This window comes from Anastrepha obliqua, chromosome 4 (genome assembly GCF_027943255.1).
Source record: "Anastrepha obliqua isolate idAnaObli1 chromosome 4, idAnaObli1_1.0, whole genome shotgun sequence".
NCBI lineage: Eukaryota > Metazoa > Arthropoda > Insecta > Diptera > Tephritidae > Anastrepha > Anastrepha obliqua.
Genome location: NC_072895.1, coordinates 60,957,526 through 60,981,552, shown reverse-complemented (window position 1 = coordinate 60,981,552; position 24,027 = coordinate 60,957,526). Strand labels below are relative to the sequence as shown.

The 24,027-nt window shown below is 37.2% G+C and overlaps 1 protein-coding gene across 1 annotated transcript in view; it reads left to right on the top strand.

The window, feature by feature from the left end:
• Nucleotides 1-24,027, top strand: part of LOC129244179 (uncharacterized) — a 113,373-nt gene that overhangs the window by 8,885 nt on the left and 80,461 nt on the right. The window contains exon 3 of the mRNA XM_054881793.1: nucleotides 1,874-2,883. Within this exon, the coding sequence (XP_054737768.1) occupies nucleotides 1,874-2,883 (1,010 nt within the window). The remainder of the gene's footprint in view (nucleotides 1-1,873; nucleotides 2,884-24,027) is intronic.

Genomic DNA, 24,027 nt, shown 5'->3' with positions numbered 1-24,027 from the left:
TGAATTTTATTAAAATTAATACCAAGGTTAGAACATTGAGTTAAATGGTTTTTATTGCAGCGCGAACTACATATATTTTAACAAGAGAAAAATAAAAAAAGTTGGATAAAATATAAATATAATACAAAAATCTTGACAATATGTCACACTGCTGTTATTGTGAAGATGAGGGCAGGTCTTCCTCACATCCTCACACGCCCATTAGTTTACCAAAATGCGCCAAACCCCAATCGGATTGGCTTGTGATTCACTGTCCTGCAGGCAATTGGCAACATTTGATTTCCAAATGTCGCGCTAAGCGTATAAGTTTTTCTCTCACGTTGCTCTCAATGCACCACACTAAATCCAAACGAATTTATGGATTGCATTCGCTTGACGCATTTAAGAATCCAAATAGATTGGTGCACATGCAGTGGCAAATACATAAAATCAATTTGCCTGCTCGTACACACACTCGTAACTCTCTTCGCCTTTTCCGCAAAGATTTATTTGAATTCCTCGAGGTGATTTACGCGAGTTGAAGTCACGTGGCAAATTTTAAAATTTTCCTTTTAAAATTCAGCCAAATTTCAATCAAATTGCTGCAAATGTGCGCGGTTGGCTTTGAGCTTTTATGTGAATTTATTTTATTTATTCGCATGTTTAGTTTCTGAAACAGTAATTTCTTATAGACCAATTAACAATTATACTAAAATTAAAGCATCGTATTCAGAATATCAGTACATATTTTTTTAAGCAAAGAAAAATCAAGATCGATGGTCGTTGAGATTTGGTTAAATTCGCAAATAGCCCTTCCAATGGATGCATTACGTGCATAATTCACTCTAAAATTGTCTGCACAGAAAGACAACGAAGCACGAATATACAGGTACCTCAGCAGAATATTAAAATTTATTCTTCCTAAAATTGAGTGATGGCCATAAACTCCTGTGTAGTACAAAATCTAAAAGTTAAGGATTAGATTGACCTTCTTTTGTTCAGGGATTTCAAATTGAGCAGCGCTAAACGAGCAATATACAAAGACATTAGATCCGAGAAACCCATTGCACGAGGCAGATCCTATCCTATCAATGTGGAACTGGTGGAAAGGGAGCCAGATTATTGCAACATACTTGAGATTTGAGTGAACAAAAAGGTATCAAGCAGTTTTATGATGTTCGAATCGGTAAATTCAGTGCTATTACGCCGTACAAAACCAAGCATAGCTTATGCCTTTGTAACGACAAAATTAATATTACTGAACATAAAATATAACTGAAACATCAAAGATAATGCCAAGATCCTTAAATTCTTGAAGGGATTGCAATATTCCTCCATAGAAGCTTTACTGCATTTTTAATAACTATATGATTTTGAAAAAGAAACATAGACGCAATTTTTAAATATATATTTAAAGAAAGATGTGGTCTCAGGATTGGAGTTTTAGTTTTTAGTATTATTAACCACTGAATAAATCTTCATATTGTCGGCGTATGATAGAAAGCTGGCGAAAGAATAGCAAGAGCGAATGCCCTTTATAAACAGGATAAACAGCAATGAACCCAGAATGATACTTCATGGTACATCAGAAGTGACGAAAAAGGTTCAGATTGAACAACATCGAATGTGGCAACGCACTGCCTTCGACTCAAAAGGATTTAAGCCATTGAAGAAAAGTATAATGTAAACCTAGGCAAGCGAGCTTGTCGATCAACACCATGTGTGAAATTTTGTGAAGGCACCCGCTTTTGAATATATAGAAGTTATGGAAGCGAGTTTCCAAGCATCAGTGAATTTTCCAGAAGATAATGACTTATTGAAAATTGCTATATAAAATGAGATATTTTCTTCTGGTTCATTTGGTAATATTTCTATTCTTTCTCTTTTGTATCAGATATCCCCGCTCACGTTCCGGTACCTCTACGACCACTGCCCCGCCACATAGCGGCCCCTCACAATCGCATCACTCGTCACATCAGCTGCACCATTCGGCATCGGTGTCGCATGCGCACCATCCTCATGCGCATCATCAATCGCATTTATCATCAACACAACAACAACAGTCCGCAGCGTCACATCATCAGCAGCAACCACATCGAACCGCCTCGCAACGATTTCGTGCCGCCACTGCCTCGCGTAAATTCCACTTTGTGTTCGATCCGGCGGGGCGTCTGTGCTACTACTGGTCGATGGTCGTATCACTAGCGTTCCTCTATAATTTCTGGGTTATAATCTATCGTTTCGCCTTTCAAGAGATCAATCGACGAACGATTGCCATTTGGTTTTGTCTCGATTATTTCTCAGATTTTTTATATCTCATAGATATATTCTTTCATTTTCGTACCGGTTACTTGGAGGATGGTGTACTACAAACGGATGCAACCAAATTGCGTCAACACTATATGAATTCGACAACATTCTACATTGACTGCCTATGTTTGCTGCCATTGGATTTTTTATATCTATCAATCGGATTCAATTCGATATTGCGTTCATTTCGTTTGGTGAAAATCTATAGATTTTGGGCATTTATGGATCGTACCGAACGACATACAAACTATCCGAACTTATTTCGTTCGACAGCGCTGATACACTACCTACTTGTGATATTCCATTGGAACGGATGTCTGTATCATATTATACATAAGAACAATGGATTCGGTTCGAGGAATTGGGTATACCATGATTCCGAATCGGCCGATGTAGTTAAACAATATTTACAAAGTTATTATTGGTGTACGTTAGCTTTAACGACGATCGGGGATTTGCCAAAGCCCAGATCGAAAGGTGAATACGTCTTTGTGATATTACAATTGCTATTCGGACTGATGCTGTTCGCGACGGTGCTGGGTCATGTGGCGAACATTGTGACGTCGGTGAGTGCGGCACGTAAGGAATTTCAAGGTGAGTAATAGAAAACAATTCAAAATAATTAAAAAATTCTAAACCTTCAAATATGTAATGAAATCAAGATGAACTTATATTTACTTGGCATAAAAGTTTTTCTAAATTGATTGTCTTAAAAAACAAACACTTTTAGATTCTTATTCGAATTATAGTTTATTTCCATTAAGAACTTAACTGCACTGAACAGTTTAAAATTTTGCTTAAAATTTTATCAAAACTTTCCACCTTTTACCAGAAGTTTTAGAATTTTTCCGGATAGGCAGTTTTATAGCCCATTGAAAAAAATTCGTGACAACACATCAAATTGCAAAAAATCAGCGGTGTTTTTGTGGTCTCTTTAAACTTGCAATTTGTTGCATTAAAATTCTGGTTAAAATATTGAAAGTCGTGATGAAATTTTGAAAAATTTTGTACAAAGTTTGAAATTTTGTGTCACCTGGTTTTTTTTGGAATGCGGACTATAGTTTTGTATGAAAAATAGTGATGTGTTTATAATACACAGTGGGGTGTATATGAGAACTGGTACGAATACTTTGCTCGAGTTTTATTAATATATGGTTTTTTTTACTACGAATGGCTTTCAGAGCTGCCCTATTTATATCACAAGAGGCTTACCTTCGAGTATTATGCTGAGGATTCTTTTTTAGCAGTTGCAATATCCAAATAATGAGAATTTACGTTTACCACCAAAAATTCAGACGTATACCGTGAAAATGTTACAATACAAGAAAGTATTTTTCTTTTTTATATTCAGTTGATAAGATCTTATCATTTGGAAAACCAAAAACAAAAAAAAAATGTTTATACTGTACCTAATTTTGGTTGACTCTCACGAAATACATATTATGATAAGGTAAGGTTAGATAAGACAGGTTAACACCCATTAGGGTTTCCAGGAGAGATTTTTTCTGCACTATCTTCTCTATAGCTCCCTACTCTTACATCAAATCTGTACCTAAACTGTTTTAAAAAATTTATCCAGTCCTATCCGCAAATTTCTTTTAACCATCCTTTCTTTTTGGCGAATCCAATCTACTACTCCATCAAATCTGTGCCTAAACTGTCCTGGTTCTCGAGGCACACGAGAAATCTATTTAAAGCGCTTTCCTCGAAGGGTTACTATACTTTCCGAGCGCTCAATGGACTCTACTCTACTTCTGCATCATGACACACACATAAGTACAGCACTTATAGAAATCGTTCTGCGCCAATAGGGTAGTGCGCTGTTAGAATTCTTCCGGGAAACTGTTATATTCGTTGTTGAGGGCCTTTGTAAACTCGAGTGTTAACCAAAGCGAGCGCGATAATCTTGGTTCACTTACTGTTGGTAGCTGTAGATATTCTCTTCTATACTTTACTATACAGTTCACCCAGGGAGGCTTTTATTCCTGAACTCGATTACCCAAATCCTTCATCAGATACTTTCTTCATGCACTCATCTGCTTTCTCTAAACTCACGATGCCTCAGGATTAAGCACAGATTGGCAATGTGCTGTTATATAACTGTATGACATTCTTGTGTACATTTTGGGTTGGTAATTATTGATCTAAACATTTTTATGACAGCTTGGTCAGGGAATTGACTAGGAGGCGAGTTACTAACGCTGCAGTGGTCTGGATGTCTGCAAATTTACCTCATTGAATGTAGCTGGAAGAAATCACCGGACTCTCCCCAAATATCCGTTTTCAAACCAGCCATAATGGTTGTGATCTCATCAGCGCCTGGAAGGGTATCCGTTTCTCAGTTACTTCTATTGAAAGGTATGGAAGTTGTGGCAAATGTCGATCTCCGTGATCTATGAATATTTTCTCTATTTATCTCCCATTGTTCTGTTTCTAGAGCGTACCATGGCTTCCGCCCATTATTCGCAACACCCTAAACTTTAGAGCACACTGGACATTCTTATATTATAATTTTATAGGTGAAATGTTCAGAAGCATTCTGCTTTTATTACAAGTAGGGCGGATGGGATTTTATGTAATCCATCTCCCAGCTGACCAACGCGCGAGAGAGGAAAATGGGTTTCGCCACCGCTGTAGTCATCTCCTTTATTATCTGCTGATAGTTAGGATAGAGCGGAGTGGAGTATCATAGATGTTGTTCATTAGTTATTGTCGATTTTAAAGTAAGTTAAGCCGAAGCCAATTTTAGCTTGTTGTAGGAATTTTTCTTGAAACATTGGCATTTACATATGTATCTTCCTTTTCAAACAATTCTACAACAACGCATGATTTCGCTTGCTCTTGGTTTGAAATTCCCATTACTGCGGCGCGAGTTAATGCATTGTTGGACTGTCTTGCGAAAATTCTCACCCTTTTGGTAGTAATTACATTGTGCGTCTATGTATGTAATTCTCCACGACTAAGCCGCAAAGTTCACAAATGGCAGCTGTCAAGCAACAGCGCTGGTAGTTCGACACACACATAAATGGCGCTAAATTCTAAATAGGTGGCCTTAGTGGAGCACCCATATATGTGGGTATCTACTATTTTCCACCACCAGAATAAATGTTAAAAGGTCGTTACCATGATAAGATATAATAACAAAGCTTAACTGAAGAGTGAAAAAATATTTGCCAAACAGATAAGACTACTAACTATACAGAATATTGAAAGCGTGACTTAGTGTACGGCAAAGGGTGAATATCAAAGCATAATCAACAACAATCATAACAGCAACAATAACTATGCATAAGTAACATTCATATGCGCAAGAATGGCAGAGGAAAACGCTAAAGAGGCGTGCTTGCACGATACAAGCTAAGAGTTAAAAGCATGATTGAATGAATGGTTGAACGAAAGTAGGAGCTTAGCAAGTACGTGAGTGTGGAAGGGCAGGATATTCAATGGTTCTATGAGCAAATGGGTATTGAAATCTTAATTCCACTTGACTTCATTGTCGCTTGATAATACCCAACAAATGTAACGAAATAGACAGTAATAAGAACAGCACAAGTGGCAACAGCAACAACCAAAACCCATATAGCGCAAACACAAGTCACTAGAGACGAGAACAAGCAAAGAATTACAGTGGAGTGGAAAGGAGTCGAGTTTAGTGCTGAAGAATATGAAGAGTAGGTCAGAGTTGATAGTGAAGGTAAATGTGCGATGCGCCGTCAAGAGAAAAACAAGAGCGCTGCTGCTGTTTGAAACCTTCATTTTCAGTAAACGACAAGGGGCTTGAACCGCCCAAGCATACTCAGCATACTCGTACACGAAGGTAAAACGGTGGCTATGAAATATGAAAATGGCTGGTATGTTGCAAACAGAGGCCATCGGAACCCATTTCAACTTCAACGCTTTCGCTGATGTCGAGAGTGGGAGTGGGAATGAGTGACGTTGAGTATGACGACGATGATGTTGCTGATGAATTTCCAGTTGAATAAAGATGCAGATATAATGTTCTTCCTTTTGCTGCTCTCGCGCCAGTAAGTAGGTTTTCATTATACTCATTTCTAGTTTGCCAGAAAGCAAAAAAAAAAAAATAAATAAAAGAAATGAGTTAAAAGATTTATGGAAGGAATGAGGCTGCAACTACTATAAAACGATTTATTAGAAAATATAGCCAGCTCATGAAATCATTTTTTAGTTAAATAGTTGTAGATAAAGGCAAGAAAATGACAATGGCTAAGTAATGGAGATGAGTGACTGGAAATATATTTAAGCTAGAAAACGTGTTTTCCCTTCCTCTATTTATAGCCTTCAAGTCATTGCAGTGGCAGAAAAAGAACATACTCCAAAAATTTTTAAAGCAGGTCTATGAAATAAATAAAAATTCTGAAATAGATACTTTATTGCACCTATAAAATGTATGTTTTCCGACGTACTATAAAACAGTATTGCGGTTGCTCAGCTTTTCTTCGATAAAACTTTTTTTGAATCAAGTTCAAGGACGTACGTGGGAGTTTTTGGTATATGCTATACATTTTTGCAAAAACAATGTATTTTTTTAACAAATTCAAAATTGAAAAAAAAATTAGAAAAGGTTTGTTTTAAATGTTCAAAATTAAAAGAAAGTTCGAAAAAGTTCAAAAAATGTGAATTAAAAGGTTGTGTTTAAAAAAATCAAAATTGAAAAAAAAAATCCAAACGTTTTTTACATGTAGGGAGTTTTACATAATTTAAAAATAAAAAAAAAAATTAAAAAAGTTGGGAAAGGTTTTTTTCTTTAGTTCAAAACTAAAAGAATTTCGATAAAGTTAAAACAAATGGATTTCTGAAAAGTTCAAAAGGTTAGTAAAGGGATTTTTGAAAAGTTCAAAATTAAGGGAAAGTTCAAGTTCAAAAACGCTAGAAAAAAGTTCTAAAGGGGGAAAAAATCCAAAATTTTGTATAAAACAAATATCATACATCTAGTGATTCAAAATTGAAAGCAAATCTCTTAAAAGCTAAAAAGGTTTTTTTAAGTTGAAAATGAAAAGAAAGTTAAAAAAATTAAAAAAACAAAAATGTTTGTTTTAAGTTCAAAATTGAAAGAAAGTTCATAAAGAATTTTTTTGAAAGCTTTAAATTCAAAACAAATTAAAAAAAAGTTGCATACAGTCAGCAAAAATGTTTTTTTTTTTTTTAATCCATAGTAAATTAAAAAAAAAAATCCAAAAAATATTTATAAATATCTAGGAGTCCTACATAATATAATTGTGTATAGGCAGTGAAAATTTGAAGTTAATCAATCAAGATTTTTTCCAGTTATATTGGTAGCGTATACCACTTTGATCAGTTTTGCCTATTTTTCGTGTTTTTGTTTTGAATGATCATTGATTTTCACTTTATTATATTAAGATTTAATAAGCTATAAAACTGCATACCAAAACTCTTTCTAAAAATTTTAATTAAGAGTTTGTGAGGTTTTTCTTATTTTTCAAACATTTTGAAATTGGATTTATATAGTTTTTTTAGACAATAATAACCTGCACTTTTATACGAAAATAATGCAAGTTCAAAAATGAAAACAAAACGAAGCAAAACTTGTTAAAATTGATCAAAATGTTTAGGTCTTATCATATATCGCGGGCTATATGAATTCTGTTAGCTGGAAAAATTTCGGTTTGAAAAAAATGCGTTTAAGGTTTTGGTATAGCGGGGCAAAAGTGGACCAGAAGAGAAGTGCAGCAGTCGAGCAGCACTCTTTGCAATGGAGAGCGTCCAACGCTCAAGATTCCGCTCCAGATGTGAATACATTGGAGTACAGTTTCCGATCAGAATTGGAGAACATAGCCTGTCGAAGGCCTCAAAGAAATTTGGAGAGTCTTCAACAATCTTTGGTTTGACGTCAATATCCATGGAAATCGTATGTGCTACAGTATCTGAATGGTTTAATCGTTTGAGGTCTTGTATAAAAGCAAATGGTGGCCACTCTTAAGCCTTCTTTTGCATTTTTTTGTTTTTGTTGGTTAAGCTAGGGTTGAAAATGCCTTCGCATTTACAGCGACCGTCGTCTACTGCATCGTGTGGCGTGGCCAATAAAACAGTCCCCCCTCCTCTTCTCGGAACTTCTTTCTGCATTACTTCGAGAGCGCCCAGAATGTCGTCCATAAAATGGACCAATTCAGGGTCCTTCATGCTTGTAGCCAGCTTCATGTTATATAGGCTCGTCTTCTTATGTTTCTGTCTGTGAAGCTTCGCTTTGTCGTATTACATCGAGATCTATCTTTTTCCCGTAATACGCCTTCAACGTATCTTTTAACCGCATTCCAGTTATCCTGGTTCAGCTGATATGATCGCCGATATATTGTCTGCGTATCCCACGAGGTATGTGTGTTCTGGCAATTCTATACTCAGGAGCTCATTGAAGCTCAGATCTCCAAGATCGGGTCCGATAATATATCCTTAGGCTGCCTTCTTCTACATAGGTCGACACGTTTTCCAAGGTAGCATTAATTACACTAAGCGCTGAATTTTTAAGAAAGACGGTACATATATTACAATACAAACTACTTTTTGTTTTTAAACAATTTTTAATTATATTTAGTAGTTGAAAACTTGTACCTATAAATTAAAGAAATGCACTATTGGCCACTAACTTCTTATTAGATATTATTAGACTGTTCAAATAGCCCTGTCAATGCGTCTTGCTGTGATTTTGAATAGAGGGATGATCCCATTCTTCCCCTTTCTCCCTGCTTCCAAAATGCAACAATAGATTAAGGAGTGCCAAATTTCAGTTGTCACTGAATACAGAACCTTGCATTATAAAATCATGCAAAAATACTAAATTAAAAAAAAATCACCCTACTTTTTATTATGCTCAAGCCTACAAATAAATTAGTTTTCAGAAAAATGGAAGACCGTGGAGTTCCCGAAAAATTTTGATATATATACGGTATGGGAATAAGTTTCCGTCCTTTCTTAGCCAAAGTTACGAGTTATTTAAACAATTAAATAGTACCAGCTATTACGTGAAGTATGCGCCTGACGAAAAATTCGAGTTCTTTTGTCTTGATCCATTCATTGAGCCAGTTTGCGATGCTCTCGCAGAAGTGAACCGCTCTTCAATAAGGGCTGACTAAATTGATCGGAGATCGGAACAGATGGTAATCCGAAGGTGGAATGTTTGGGGCAAAATTTTCCCAATTCAGTCCCTCTAAATATATCTGGACCAATTTAGCAACGTGTGGCCTGGCGCTGTCATGCAGCAAAATCAGTTTGTCATGTCTACCGTCCCATTCCGGCCACTTTTCTTTGAGAGCTCGATTCACACGCATTAGCTGCACTTGGTAACGATCGCTAGTGATGGTTTCAGATTGTTTAAGAAGTTCATAATAGATGACAGCCTTCTGATCCCACCAAATGCACAACATAACCTTTGTAGCATAAATATTTTTTTTTGCTGTCGCTTGGTTCACCTGGTAGGCTCCAACATTTTCGACGCTTAGGATTATCATAATAGACCCATTTTTAATCCCCAGTGACGATGCGATGCAGAAAATATTTTCTTTTCTGTCGTTCAAGGAGCATCTTACACGTCTTTCGATATCCCTCTCTTTCAATTGATGTGGCACCCAGTTACCTGCTTTCTGGATCATTCCCATCGCGTGCAAACGTTTACCGACGGTTGATCTATCAACATCCAACTCTTTAGACAAAGGTTCGACGTGCGTGTTCATCCAATAATTTTTATAGTTGAGTATCTTCGAATTTCTTCGGTGCCCCTTCGCGATCTTTATCACTCACGTCGAAACTGCCACTTCGAAAGCGTCCAAACCACTCTTTACAAGTTGTATTTGATGGAGCGCGCTTATCGTAAATATTGATCAATATACGACACGTTTCAGCTACACTTTTCTTTAAGAGGTAATAATGAAGACTTCCCGCAAATGCTGTTTTTTTTTCGGAACGAACGTAGACATTTTTGACGCCGGATAAAAAACGATATTTACGTTTCAAACAAATCTCAACTACTGCAATCGGAACCTCACATAGATACCTTGACATCACCAGTATATTACTTGAGCGAACACAAATAGCAGCAGCGACACCTCTTTTATGGGGGTGGAAACTTATTCCCATACCCAATTTTGGTTACATCATGCATGTATGAGTGACAACACATTTCGCTTTTACGCCAAGCGCTGAGTGGCTAATCAACAACTCTGTGATGGTATTTCCGGGAGGATGAGTATCAACCAATGTTATGCCTTCAGGCGCTCAGTCAAACGCAAACTCGTACATATACAAATGCAACAAAATAGAGTTTCTGTTTGACGTGTTAATGCGCCGATAGTGTTAGTTAGTCGGCTTCGAAGTGCTTATGTGTCGCCGTTAGTGTTCGTGTGTGTGTGAATGGACAGGTGCGAGCGCTTGAGGCAACTATGCATTTGAAATGCTGTTTATTATCGCTTGGTGCTATTAGTAATGCTGTACCAAGCACTTTTTTCTCTTTCATAACTTTTAAAGCGATGTGCCCTTCTTTATTGCACTGTGAGCCTTGACTTGGGTACAAGGTTTTTCATTTTACTTACAGTCGTTACGTTGCGCTGAAACAAAGAAGCTACAAAACAAAATTAGGAAAAATTTCACTCATACCCCTTTGTGAGCTCACAATTCAGGTACTAAATTTTTCGGTCGAGTCTGTCAATTTTACAAGAGTAATGGGAAGTTGGAAGGGTATATTCTGTTGCTGGTTGTAGATTATGTTTACCAAGCGGTTATCCACCTTTGCACCCACTTATATCATGGGTGTATGTCTGTATTTGTGTACATTTGCTGTCAAATTAATAGCTGAAACGTGTTTTTGAATTAATTTCGAGTTGCTCATCATTAACTAAATATAACAACACATATTTCTTAATGAAAATTCGGCAACAATACCCTTCTGACACATCTTTTTCTGCGCACACTTTCTTTCGACCCTCTGCACCTTTTTGCAGCCACTCCTTCAGCTTTTTGCTACCTTTTTTACACAGCTGTTTCTGTTTGCATGTGTTTACGGAAATTAAGAGCCCAAAATTACCATCTGATTAGATCTAATGATACTTTAAGTGACAAAGCATTTTTACTGTGCTGGGGGCATAGAGCTCGTGCGCTTGGATCATCTGTTTGGTTGGCTGTGCATACTATGCATACTATGTATGTTACGTATTTCATAATCAGCATAATTCATTTGCGGCAAACGTCTAAAAAAACGACGACGAAAAACTTTTCCACTTTATCAACAATCGACTTATTCCTGCTCTTCTACCTCACTAATACATGCAAGTACATACTTAAGTAGGTACTTCTATAACACTTTCTTCAGCTTAGCTATCCAATAAATCTACTCGCACCCACTTAACTGCAAAGTTTGGCCTATTAAACTTGATTTATTTCGCCCCTGTCATGTGTCAATAGTTTTCTGCATATTAGACAATATTTATTTAAGTACTTAATGAGGTTAAACGATGATTTATCAAAGAAGTCATAAATATTAGTAGAAGTATTGACAAGTTACCCAACAAATGCGAAAATTATATAAAATGTAACGAAATATCAAATTATCAAGATTTGTTTTCCTCTTCAAAGTAGCATTTGGCTAATCGTAATATTCATACATTTTCTTCGGGTCATAGCATTGGTATAACACAAAGCTTTACACACATATACATATATACACACTTTTCTATGATTAGCGAAAAGAATACCTTACGCTGACAGCCTACAGTATATTTCAATTCCAGTTTGCGTCCTGAATAACTTTTTTTTTTAATGTTTTGTTTTTCCACCAGCGCATTTGTGCCTAAGGATATTATACTTTTGTCACGGTTGTAAAGGGTGGTTAAGTTTCAAGGGCCGGTGTTGATTTTGAATAAAATGCAAGTTTTTTAGGAAATTATTGTCATTTCTCTTTATTATGATAATATTGATATGGCTCAATTCTTCTTCTTAATTCGCACGATAACCGCTTACGCGATTTTGGCCGAGTTTAACAAAGCGCGCCAGTCGTTTTTTCTCGTGCTAATCGGCGCCAATTGGACACACCAAGTGAAGCCAAGTCCTTCTCCACCTGATCTTTCCAACGCAAAGGAGGCCATCCTCTTCCTCTGCTACCACCAGCTGGTACCGCAACGAATACTTTCAAAGCCGGAGCGTTTGTATCCATTCGGACGACATGACCCAGACAACGTAGCCGCTGGATCTTTATTCGCTCCGCTATGTCTATGTCGTCGTAAAGCTCATACAGCTCATCGTTCCATCGCCTGCGATATTCGCCGTTGCCAACATGCAAAGGTCCAAAAATCTTACGCAGAGTCTGCCAGGACGATGGTTCCATGTGTAGAAGTCCACGCAAGTGGGGAAAGTTACTGATCGCCATTCACTTGGGAGTGGCCAGGATGATTCTTCTGCATATGGTTCAAGCAGCTCACAACGTGGATTAGCCCACATATCCTCTGGGTAGCTTCCGAACACCCGTTCGGGAGTGAGCTAACGTGAGAAGGCGAATCATTCCAGGATAGCTGGTTGTGCGCTAGGTTTGGGACCAGCCACTTAAAAAGTCCCCCCAATGAAAACAGCAACAAAGCCTCGGTATGGCTTAATTATGTACAGAATAAAATATCGGCTAAATGGTCGCCGCGGCCTCGGCGGCACACCTCCATCCGATGGTCCAAATTTTCGATGACGCTGAGGCATAATTGAGGTTCTATACCCTTAGTATGCCAAATTATCTCATCCTTTATCTCTTAAACTGTTGCTGGCTTATCGATGTACATCTTTTCTTTCAAATAACCCCAAAGATAGAAGTCCAACGGTGTCAAATCACATGATCTTGGCGGCCAATTGACATCGCCGCGACGTGAGATTATTCGGCCATTAAATTTTTCGCGCAAAAAAGCCATTGTTTCGCTAGCTGTGTGACAAGTGGCACCGTCCTGTCGAAACCACATATCGTCCACATCCATATCCTCCAATTCGGGCCATAAAAAATTCGTTATCATCTCACGATAGCGAACACTATTCACAATAACTGCCTGACCGGCCTCATTTTGGAAAAACTACGGCCCAATGATGCCGCCGGCCCATAAACCGCACCAAACAGTCACTCTTTGTGGGTGCATTGGTTTTTCGGCAATCACTCTTGGATTATCATTCTCCCAAATGCGGCAATTCTGCTTATTGACGAATCCACTGAGGTGAAAATGTGCCTCATCACTGAAGATGATTTTCTTCGAAAATTGGTTATTCACTGTTGCCATTTCCAGTCACCATTCTGACCATTGACGACGCTTGAAATGGTCAAGAGGCTTTAGTTCTTGAGTCAATTGCACCTTGTAAGCGTGTAAATGCAAGTCTTTGTGCATAATGTTCATCAACGACAAGCGTGAGAAGTGCAAGTTTTGGGCACGACGAAGAGTTGAGGTGGACGGCTCTTCAACCACACTATCGCAAACAGCAGCAATATTTTCTGCAGTACGAGCTGTACGAGCATGCACTGGTGTTTCCACATCTTCTACAGACCCGGTTTGCTCAAACTTTTACACAATTTTTCCGATTGTACGCACATTTGGACGATCTCTGTTATAAATGAAGCAAAATATCTCAAAATTGCGGCAAATTGTGAATTCAAACAACAAATACGAAGTGAGTAAAATTGATACAGAGAAATATTTAAGATGCTATCTGCACAGTATCCAACGTTTCTTGTTACCTAAGGTCGACCTATAGTTTCACTTTGAAGGAGATTTGATATAAAATGTCCACTGAGCAATGGCGTAATCCATTGTCGGATAATTTTTTTCAGGGGGGTCCAAGAATGCAATAGGTTCTGAAACCGCATGGTATTCAACCGATATTAAAAAGTATCATTACACTATGAGAGGAATGGCAACTGTTCTCCAAACGGAAATTTTTGCCATTCTGAAAGCAGCAGAATGGATAACGGGAAACAGGTTGGAGTCTTTAGTGGCAGTCAGGCGGCAATAAAAGCGCTGGAGAACGCAAAGCAAACCTTAAAAAGTGTTCAAGAATGCAAAAAGAAGTTTAATTATGCTCCAAGGCAGAAAAAGTTTGTACTTGTATGAGTTCCAGGTCACTGCGGTGTTCAAGGGAATGAAATTGCCGATTAATTGGCCAATTGTGGATCAGCGGTTACCCAACAGGGACCAGAGCGATTAATCGGAATCAGTTCTGCAGGAGTCATGAAGGGATCAACGTTTTGTGATAAGGGCGAACAGAAAACTGTCGAACTTTCTTCTAAAACTTGGAAGAAAAGACGTTCGGTTGATGGTCGGTATTATTACAAGTCACAATCCATTGGGTAAGCATATGACCTTGAATGGAATCATTGAGGACGGATAGCACTGAGTATTTTCTCCATGAGTGCCCTCCATTTGATAGATCAAGGCTGCGAATTTTGGGGCCGATCTCATGAGAACGGGAAAAATTCGTTCTCTCAAACTGCATGATATTTTCTGATTTACCAAAGAATCTGGAAAATCCTCACAAGTCTAGCTACCTCTATGTCTCTTTTCTATCATATATTTTTCTTTCTGTTGCTTCCCTCCTTTCCTCCTTGACTTACCATTAACTTTATAGCCTGAGTGTTTTAGGAGTTTCAAATTTCTCTCGGTACTTCTTGTAAAATTTTGAAAAATTCGTGTCGCTACGCCTACTTTTGGGCAACTAAAGCGTCTTTCAAAAGACATGCCTAGGTATTGCTTTAAAATAAAACATGTAAAAATTTATCTTTATTCTTTCGGGTTTCACTATTTGTTTTCAAAATACGGTTCTTAACAATTACATATGAAAAATGGCATCATTTGAATATATAGTACGACCACAACTACAGGTGAAATCCGCCAAACAGTCGGTTTATTTATTAAACCAATGAATATAATAGATTCTTATAGTCTTAGTGGACGTATAAAATTATAGACAATAAAAAAGAAAGTACAATTACACTATTTATAACAAATATTCAAAGATTTTAATAGGTGATCTTTTGAGAATGAAAAATCTAATATATCTCAACAAATGTAGAGATTTTATTAAACCCAATTAAGGTTCTAGTAATAGGAGCATTTTGAGCATGAAAGGATTCTGAAAGACCATAGAAGAACTCCGACCTACGCAGAGCTCTGGCCGGAATATTAAAGAAGATCCTCTTAAGAAGCACCGGACAACCAACAGCACCACTGATTAAGTCAAAAATGAAAGATAAAGATAGGATTATTCTCTTGCCCTGCAATGCATCAAGTTGGTCAATAAGCATCGCGCTTCAAATGTAGGGATAGAGTTCAAAATGCGTAAGTTGCGCAACGCGAAATGTAAGAATACTTTTGGATTCGTTCAATTCTAGCAGCATGGCACGTATAATACGGCGACCAAATGAAGGATGCATACTCCAGCTTCGAACGCACAAACGCCGTATACAAAAGCTTTAGCGTATAAGGGTCCGAGAAATCGGAGCTATGACGCCTAACAAAAGCAAGCATGACGTAAGATTTCGAAATAATTAAATTTATATAACTAATAAATGTAAGCTTCGAATCAAATATTGCTCCCAAGTCTTTTATTTCACTTACACGTGACAGGGGTGTTCTTGATGTGGGACATGAGGAGTCAATAACAGTGACACGCTTGGAAAGCATTTATTAATGCTGAGCTGTAGACGATTATTGCGCTGCAGCACCAATATTCTCAACAGAATGTCCAGTTTTTAGTCAGCCAGTCCGTTTTCTATACTCGACAGAACCAGTTTCTTGAAATTTATTCACCAACCTTTGAATTCCCGGCTCATTCAGACGATTATTTACACCAAAAAAATCACGAATTATTCGTTGTATTGCTTTTAAAGATCGGGCATTTTCATAATAAGTTTCAATCATTTTAGCTTCAACTAAGCTTCTTGTGCAGTGCTAAGGGTTGCACTTTTAGCATTGCGTTGAGCGCTAACACACCGACAACCAATAGAAAATGTGAAGCGCCCCACTTATCCCAATAAAGGCGCACTTTTGAACTCTCTCCAGCTTCTTTTAGGAAGTTATCCTATCTAACGAGTTCTACCAGACAAAGACTCGATATTGCAGGACTGGCTTTAGTATGGTAATAAATAAGTATATACAAGTCTACGAATGTATTTCTCTCATGAAAAAGGTCCTCATAACAAAACCATCTGCTGCTAGTAGGCGGCATAAAATTGTATTGTAAGTCACCCCATTTGTGGATATAAGGCTCCATTGCTCCAAATACATTTCCAAGCAAATAAAATATTAACAAAATCAATCAGTTGCAACAAAAGCATCACGCGCACACACAGATATATGCACAGATAAACATTTATTTGAGTTTATATTTTCATTTAAATGACCGTAAATTGTGTGCCGGAACAATAAAAGAGTTTATAAATTCCAATCCATATATTTGTATATTACACATGATTATTTTGTTAACTTTGTGAGCATATTCGTTGTTTTTGTTTTTAAGTTATGACACTTTGACACTTTTTGCTTTCATTGATGTCGATGCGCAAAACTCAAAACTATGCAAATTGTTAAAATGCCCATGAAAATAAAATGAAATTGTAATTTATTGCGTTGCGCTTGTCCAAATACAACAACTGTAGTAAATAAATGGATCATAAATAAATTTAAATGTCCGAAAATGAATGTGTCACAAAAACGGAGATAAAATAACTAACACGAGGGTTTCGTGAGTGAATGAAGGGAGCGTTTGATGTCAGTTGAGAAGTGTAACGTGAGTCAAGCCTGTAAATTTAGGCTGAAAGTTTATCAGTGTATAGAAGTTGTATGTAGATATTATCTATTTTATTCTTTTCTATTTCACATTTATCACAAATAAATACGTATTTTGGCTGATGTATGAAAATATATGCATTTTTTTATAAAGAAGTTATTTTCGGGCTTTAACAATCTTGAAGAGTGTTTAAATTACGGTGTTTGAAAGAAAAAGTACCAGCTACTAATAAATATTAGGCGAAGTAAACCGTTTTTATGAAGAAGAGAGTAGCAAACTCAATGACCACGGAGAAGAGAGGAAATAAATTTTTACACAGATCCAAGCTAAAAATTAAGTAGGCCATGGAGTTTTTTCAAAACAACTAGGATTAGAATTAACTGTCTGACTTCCGAACTACTGTAACTTCTACCAATCAGAAGTCTTAGCAATAAAGGATAAAGAACGATAAATATCTTCTTATCAAGGCGCTTATCAAATCAATGGAGGCAGTTGTACTAAGATCAAAGGTTATTCGGGAATGCCTGGCAGCTTTTAGCACTGGTTCAAGGTCAGCCTTGTGTGGGTTCCGGAACATAGAGGTATCGAAAGAAATTGCCGTCCGCAGTCCTTATAAATGTAAAATTTTACCGTGAATATAACTGAGCTACATAATTATAATAATCTTAGCAATCAAGTAGCTGTGGAGACTCTCAGTTTTCTTGTTTACTTTTTGTCGGAGTGAACAAGAAAAAGACTCAAACCCTCTGCTGATTTGCGCGAAAAAAAATTCAAGAGAAATGCTTACAATTTTTAAAATTTTTATTTATTTTTCATTATCTGTTTCAATATTTTCAGCATATGGCTGCCATGGGGGTCCTAGACAGCCCGATATGTCCATCCTGTCGTGAGGATGACGACACTGCAGAGCATTTTCTGTGTAGCTACCCGGCGTTTTTCAGAATCAGACTTAGGATATTGGGTTGCGATATACTGTGTATGGATAAAGTTCATACTCTTCCTCTTCCGGATCTCTTAAAATTCATCAATGAATCCAAGAGATTTGTGGAAGAGTGATCTCAAACTAATTTATCCGTCTTACCACCCACTCTTTATCTTTACTATCTCCATTCTTTCTGCTGATATCTATGCGGGAGTAGTACATTGGTCTCCTGACTGAGTGATTGGACTTGTCCAACCCCCGACAAATTTAATCTATCTATTTCAAAGCATGCGAAATGTGACTTCTGGCAGAGGTAACGCTTGTCAAACGTGTAATAATATTTTGTCAGGCGTTGTTCTCGATTTGTTATTCATTCAACACTCTTTCAAAAATTGCAAAACTATACTCTACACAGCGTGAGTTTCCAGTGCATATAGCACCATTCTATTGTCAAGAAAAGCTTACGTTTATACCTTGATTAATGCACAGCCAAAATCTGTGACGTCCTCACTTCTTTCTTATACCTTTTTTATTCATAACAAACTGTGGAAATGTTTTATATTCTATAACTTCAACTTCTTCAATCATTGCGATTAGATTGAAAAGGGTAACTGTGCGGAGAACATCAGTACTATTTCACTTGCATAATAATTTTGTATGATATCGTTTCCACCTAGTAGTTCCTACTTGAACATTTTCCTTACACGCAAGCGGCTCGTTAGCTTTCACATTTTTCCTTTTAAACGAACATTTTTCAAACTACAACGACAGCTACCATAGTGGTGCAAGTTTATGTGTGGCTGCCATGAGATTGGTCATTGGTTCATTTTCATTGTGGAAGGGAAAAATTAACTGAATGATCAAATGATGAATGATTTTTTTCTAATGACGGTTGGCTCTCGGTAGGAAATAGAAAACTTCCAAAAGCGTTTCGGACATGAACAGTTTCTCATGAAAACCATTTATCATTCGAAGGCAGCATAAAACTGTAAGTTTCTCCATTTTTGGTACTGCTTCAGATTGAGAGCACAAACAGGGGGCGAAGCTTGGCTACACATCAAGCAATGGATGTGTGGAGTAATATTTATGTATGCGTATATTTATTAAACATATTTAACCAGGGATGTCAATCCTAAGATCCCGGGACTCCTTTCAATATGCAAGAAACTTGTTTCAATTTGCTTTCACAATAAGTTGTGAATAGATTTGAATTGAAAAGTTCATGAAAAAAATCGTACAAACAAATCAACTCATGCAATAAAGCTAAGTACATATGTTTTTTTGTTGTTTAAAATTTGTTTTCAATCAAGTATTTAGTAGTATTCTAGTAGTATAAGCTATGAGTTTATCCACGAACAGGGCTGCGAAAAAGTCGTTCTAGAGACTTTAGGACAATAATATTTAGGTCACATTAATTTCCTTATATAACATGGAACAACGGACACACAAAAGCGATACTGAATCGTATGAGACCCGATATGAGAAACACGACTAACATTGATACTAACATTGCCTAATTGGAAGACATGCAAATAGACTGGGGGTACCACTTCATGACTTTTGTCGAAGCTGTCAAGATATTGAAGAAGAAGAAACTGTGGAACACTTCCTGAGTGCATGTATTGCTCTATACCAAAAAAGGCTTTCTCCATTCGTATTCACTTTCTTGATGCATTGAAGAGATCTCACAAAAAGGTTTGCCAAAATTATCAAAATTCATTAAATCCGCATGTTGCTTCAGAGCAGACACAGGAGTGTTAAGAATGAGCTTCGGTGTCATCACAAAGGGAATTTTCAGGCCTAAGTGTGACGGATGACTGCCACTCAACTTAACATAACCTGACTGATGACATGATGTACAAAACTTAATCGTTTTCGAGATAAGCGATGTTTAAGATTATTAAAAAAGAACCTTTTCTTGCTCGTACGCCCACTGTTTGTTTAAATGTTAGTTTTCAGCTCCAATTTTTTTCTGGTTGAATGATGTGAAAAATCGTAAATTCAATACTTTTGCAAGCAAAGGTTTGGACATCAGGGCTTGACTCAAGATTTACCGACGATTTTTATTATAAATATTGCTAACAATTTTTATATTCTAAATGTGTAATTTTTTTATTCAGTCTATCTTAAATTTTAAAGGGTTTTATTTCATGGTGTGCTCAAGTGCTTTCTATTATAGAGTATTTTCTCATATTAAAAAAGTTAGAGTCCAAGGTGAATCCCAAGGCGCTTGCCAGGATCCCGAAATTACTTTACAAAATTTATTTGCATGCCTAATGTATACCCATACAGTGTGTATGTATGTGTGCTTATGCAATATATATTTATACAGTGAAACTTCTATTGAGCGGACACTCACCGTCAGTCAACTTTTGTTCGCTTAAGAGAGATGCCCGCTAAAGTGGAGGCTGTTTATTTTAAAACTTTTTAATATTTTATTTAATTGAATATTATTTCTTGTTTTAATAAAAAAAAATTGATATTATATCATTCAAACAAATATGTGTATGCGGTTTTTTCAAAAGTGCAGATTTCGATGATATGCTTAAGTGCATATAAAGTAATAATGTGAATAAATATGGGAAATTGAAATACTCTTTGGGATGGAAAACAAGTGACCGCGTCGTTTTATAAGAGGGTTATCCGCTCAAGAGGGACAATTTTTCAAAACCCCTTAAGGATTTTTTAATAGTGAAACAACTGTCCATTTATGGGAGATGTTCGCAAGGAGAGAATAGGTCGGTAGGCAGGAGAGAGTACACTGTACTATATTTCAGTAAATGAATTACATAAAGCATGATAAGTATATTAGATTCATTGCATAAAAAACTGGAAAATTGTCGCTTGATGTAAGTGTTTTAGTTTTTTTCAAAAGAAAACTATTTTGCAGATGGTTTTCCAAATTTTTTACTATTCCAACGTAGTAATTAATATTTTATTTTTCACGATGAGCGCTTTTTAAAAATTGTCTAATAAGAAAAATCGGACTTATTTCTTTAAAATTTCATACATATACTTAGTGATGACATTACACCAAATTTACTGAATGAATTATTTTTTATGAGTTAATTATTAATTATGTTGGCACGATTTGATTAGTAAAACTTACCTAATGGTTAATATCTGGCAGACAAATTATTTTCCTCGGAAGACTAAGACTGAGAAGTTCGCGTCCGCTCGATAGATTTTTTTGCGTAAGTTTTATGAAAAATAATTGTGTGCGTCCGGCCAAGAGAGTGTCCATTTAAGAGAAAGTAACTTGTTCCGAAATGTATACTTGAAACTTGGTACAGGAAAAAATAGCCACCCAAGAGACATGCCCGTCTAATAGAGGTGTCCGTTAGGAGAGGTTTCACTGTGCTCGTATGTATTTCGGTTAAGTTTTGTCGCTTAATTGCTTCGGAAAGCAGTTGTCTCGCAAGATTGACATTTGGTTGCGGGAGCAAACATGCATACACTTGCTGATGTATAAATATGTATCTACGTACTTGTACTTGGGTATTGTTGTTGGTAATTTAAGTTCCTTTAAAATGACATTTAACATTCTCTGAGTTATGCCTCGTCAGCTCATTCAAAGGTTCGTATGCAAAAACTACTTTATCAGAAGCCTAAAAATTCTGTATCACTGCCCGATATACAAACCAACACCGGTTTTTCGCGCTCGAGCGCCTAAATGTATGCAAAGCAATGTTCAAATGTCATTTATCAATTTGTCAAGCGCTCTGTCGTCCACCGGCTATGCTAACGTGTGTTTGTGTGTGTTTAAATGCCACACGCTTTTTATGCCTGTCACAAACATTTGCTTTGCAATAAAAAAATTACTGTTTAACAAGCATGACAACAGCAATAACACCGTCTAACTATATGACATACCATGTGAACGCTTTGAAAACTATTTGTGACTCAGTTTGTAGCTAAAATTGTTTGCATACATTTTTGAGAACCACCTTACAGTTGCGCCAACATTTAGCAATTGAATTCGTACTGCGACAATTACAATAACAACAATGCAAATGACAGCAATAACAGTTGCTATCAACGTCATTCGAACCGCAGCCATTCAACCGCTGACAACACAGTGTGAGTGCCAGCCTAATAGGGGATGATAGGTGATGAGTTTGTCAAACACAACAACAGTCAATGGAGAGCATGGTAAGGCAGCTACAACAAACGAATAAAACGTGATTGCGGTTATTCATTTTTTCAGGGCTGAAAATAAAATTAAAATTGACATTCAACTAGAAACAGTTATAATTAGGAAAAGCAAGTAAAATAGGTATCTAAAAACGTAACGCCAGGCTAAGGAAGGGTATTTATATTTTTTTTTGTTTCAAAAGTTACGTCCATTATTTTGTTAGTCCATGTTCGGCAAAAAATGGGAACTCAAGTCACAGGTTGTGCTGTGGATGCTCGAAGTTGTGATTCTGCCAATTTTAACGTATGGATAGATGGTTTGGTGGGAAGTTCTTCGGAAGGAGTAGAACATTACTAAACTGGGGAGAGTGCAAAGGGCTGCATGTATTGGCGTCACAGGAATATACAAAACTTGCCACAGTGCTACCCTGAATGTCGTTTTGCACTTATTTCCCATCGACTTTTATGTTATGTCCATCGCAGCTCAAAGTGCAATCAGTATAAAGGCAGAGATCGCCTAGGGATATGGTAGCATTTTTGAGCAGTTAATGCAGTATTTCTCCGATCTTCGAACAGCAGATCTCTCTATCGGCTAGTTGGAGTTCGGGGGTCGTGCTAGGCATGATTGGATCAAGGGGAAAATCTACACTAAAACGTGCTCCTCTGTCTTCACGGACGGCTCCAAGATAGAATCGGGAGTCGGAACAGGGGTTTCCTCTAAATCAGCTAATTTATGTATCTTCTTAAAATTACCGAATGCTAAAATCTTTGCAATACTGCAGGCATGCAAAATGTTTAGAGAACGTGGAAGCAAGGGAAATATTAGCATTTCCCTCTGTTGTCGAGCCGCGGTCAAGGCTCTGACCATGCCATGGTGCAGAAACAAACTACTCAAAGGGGAGATCAAACCTGACCATTTGTTTGCATCTGTTTGTACATTTAACCTCCATTGCACAAGCTGTGGGGATCTTTCACAAAAGGAGACTGTTGAGTACTTTCTCTGTAAATGTCCAGTGCGCCAGCCTAATTCCCATCAATCAATTACATCAACAGCTCTGGCTGTCTGTAGATATCTGCCTGTTGCAGGTGTCAGAATGGTATCAAAGTGGGGCTAGAGTGCTACTTGGAGAATGCCAGACTGGTACTTCAACCATTTCACGTACCCACCTACCTACCGTCACTAAAAATTTGAGGTTTTGAGTTTTTCTGTAATTTTGAAAATTCTCGTTGTTTCCAAGATGGAAAATGTAGTTTTTTCCAAAAGTAATATTTGTTTTTGTGAAGATATCTTATTCCGTCGGTTACTCAGATATCAAAATTAGTTCCATGAATTGCGGCAATTAATTTAAATAAGTTGTCCTATTTAACAGAAGCAATTTAAAGTACGAGATAAATTTTATTACCGACCATTGCACTAGTCTTATCTAACTCCCCACAATGATTCCAATGTTACCCTTCGGGAGAAAACACGAAAATAACCCGCTGACATCGTTCCTTCACCTCCTATAAGTCACCATGATGAGTTCTATTGAATTGTGACTTCTTCTCGTGGAAGAGGAAAAAGGTTTAGAGAGCGATGCTATGCTGGAGCTGTAAAATGGGTACAACAACACCAACACGCCTTTTTCACCAAAAGCTTTAGCGTAATGAATGGATGCCTGCGGAATGCGTCAGCGCGTTTTCGTGGTGTAAGATTCAGCTGCTTTAAGATGCCAACATTGAATTGTACAGGCACTCTCAGAAATAAATTCTCAATGAATGATGTCGGCCATAACGGCACCACCAACATTGCCCCCGACCGTGACTTGGAAATAATCTCTTACGTTGACTGCTCTTCATACTTTTTCAGCCTCTGCTGACTTTTATTGTGGCTCTCGGACTGGCAATTTTACCACAGGGTTTTCCAATAAGAGGTG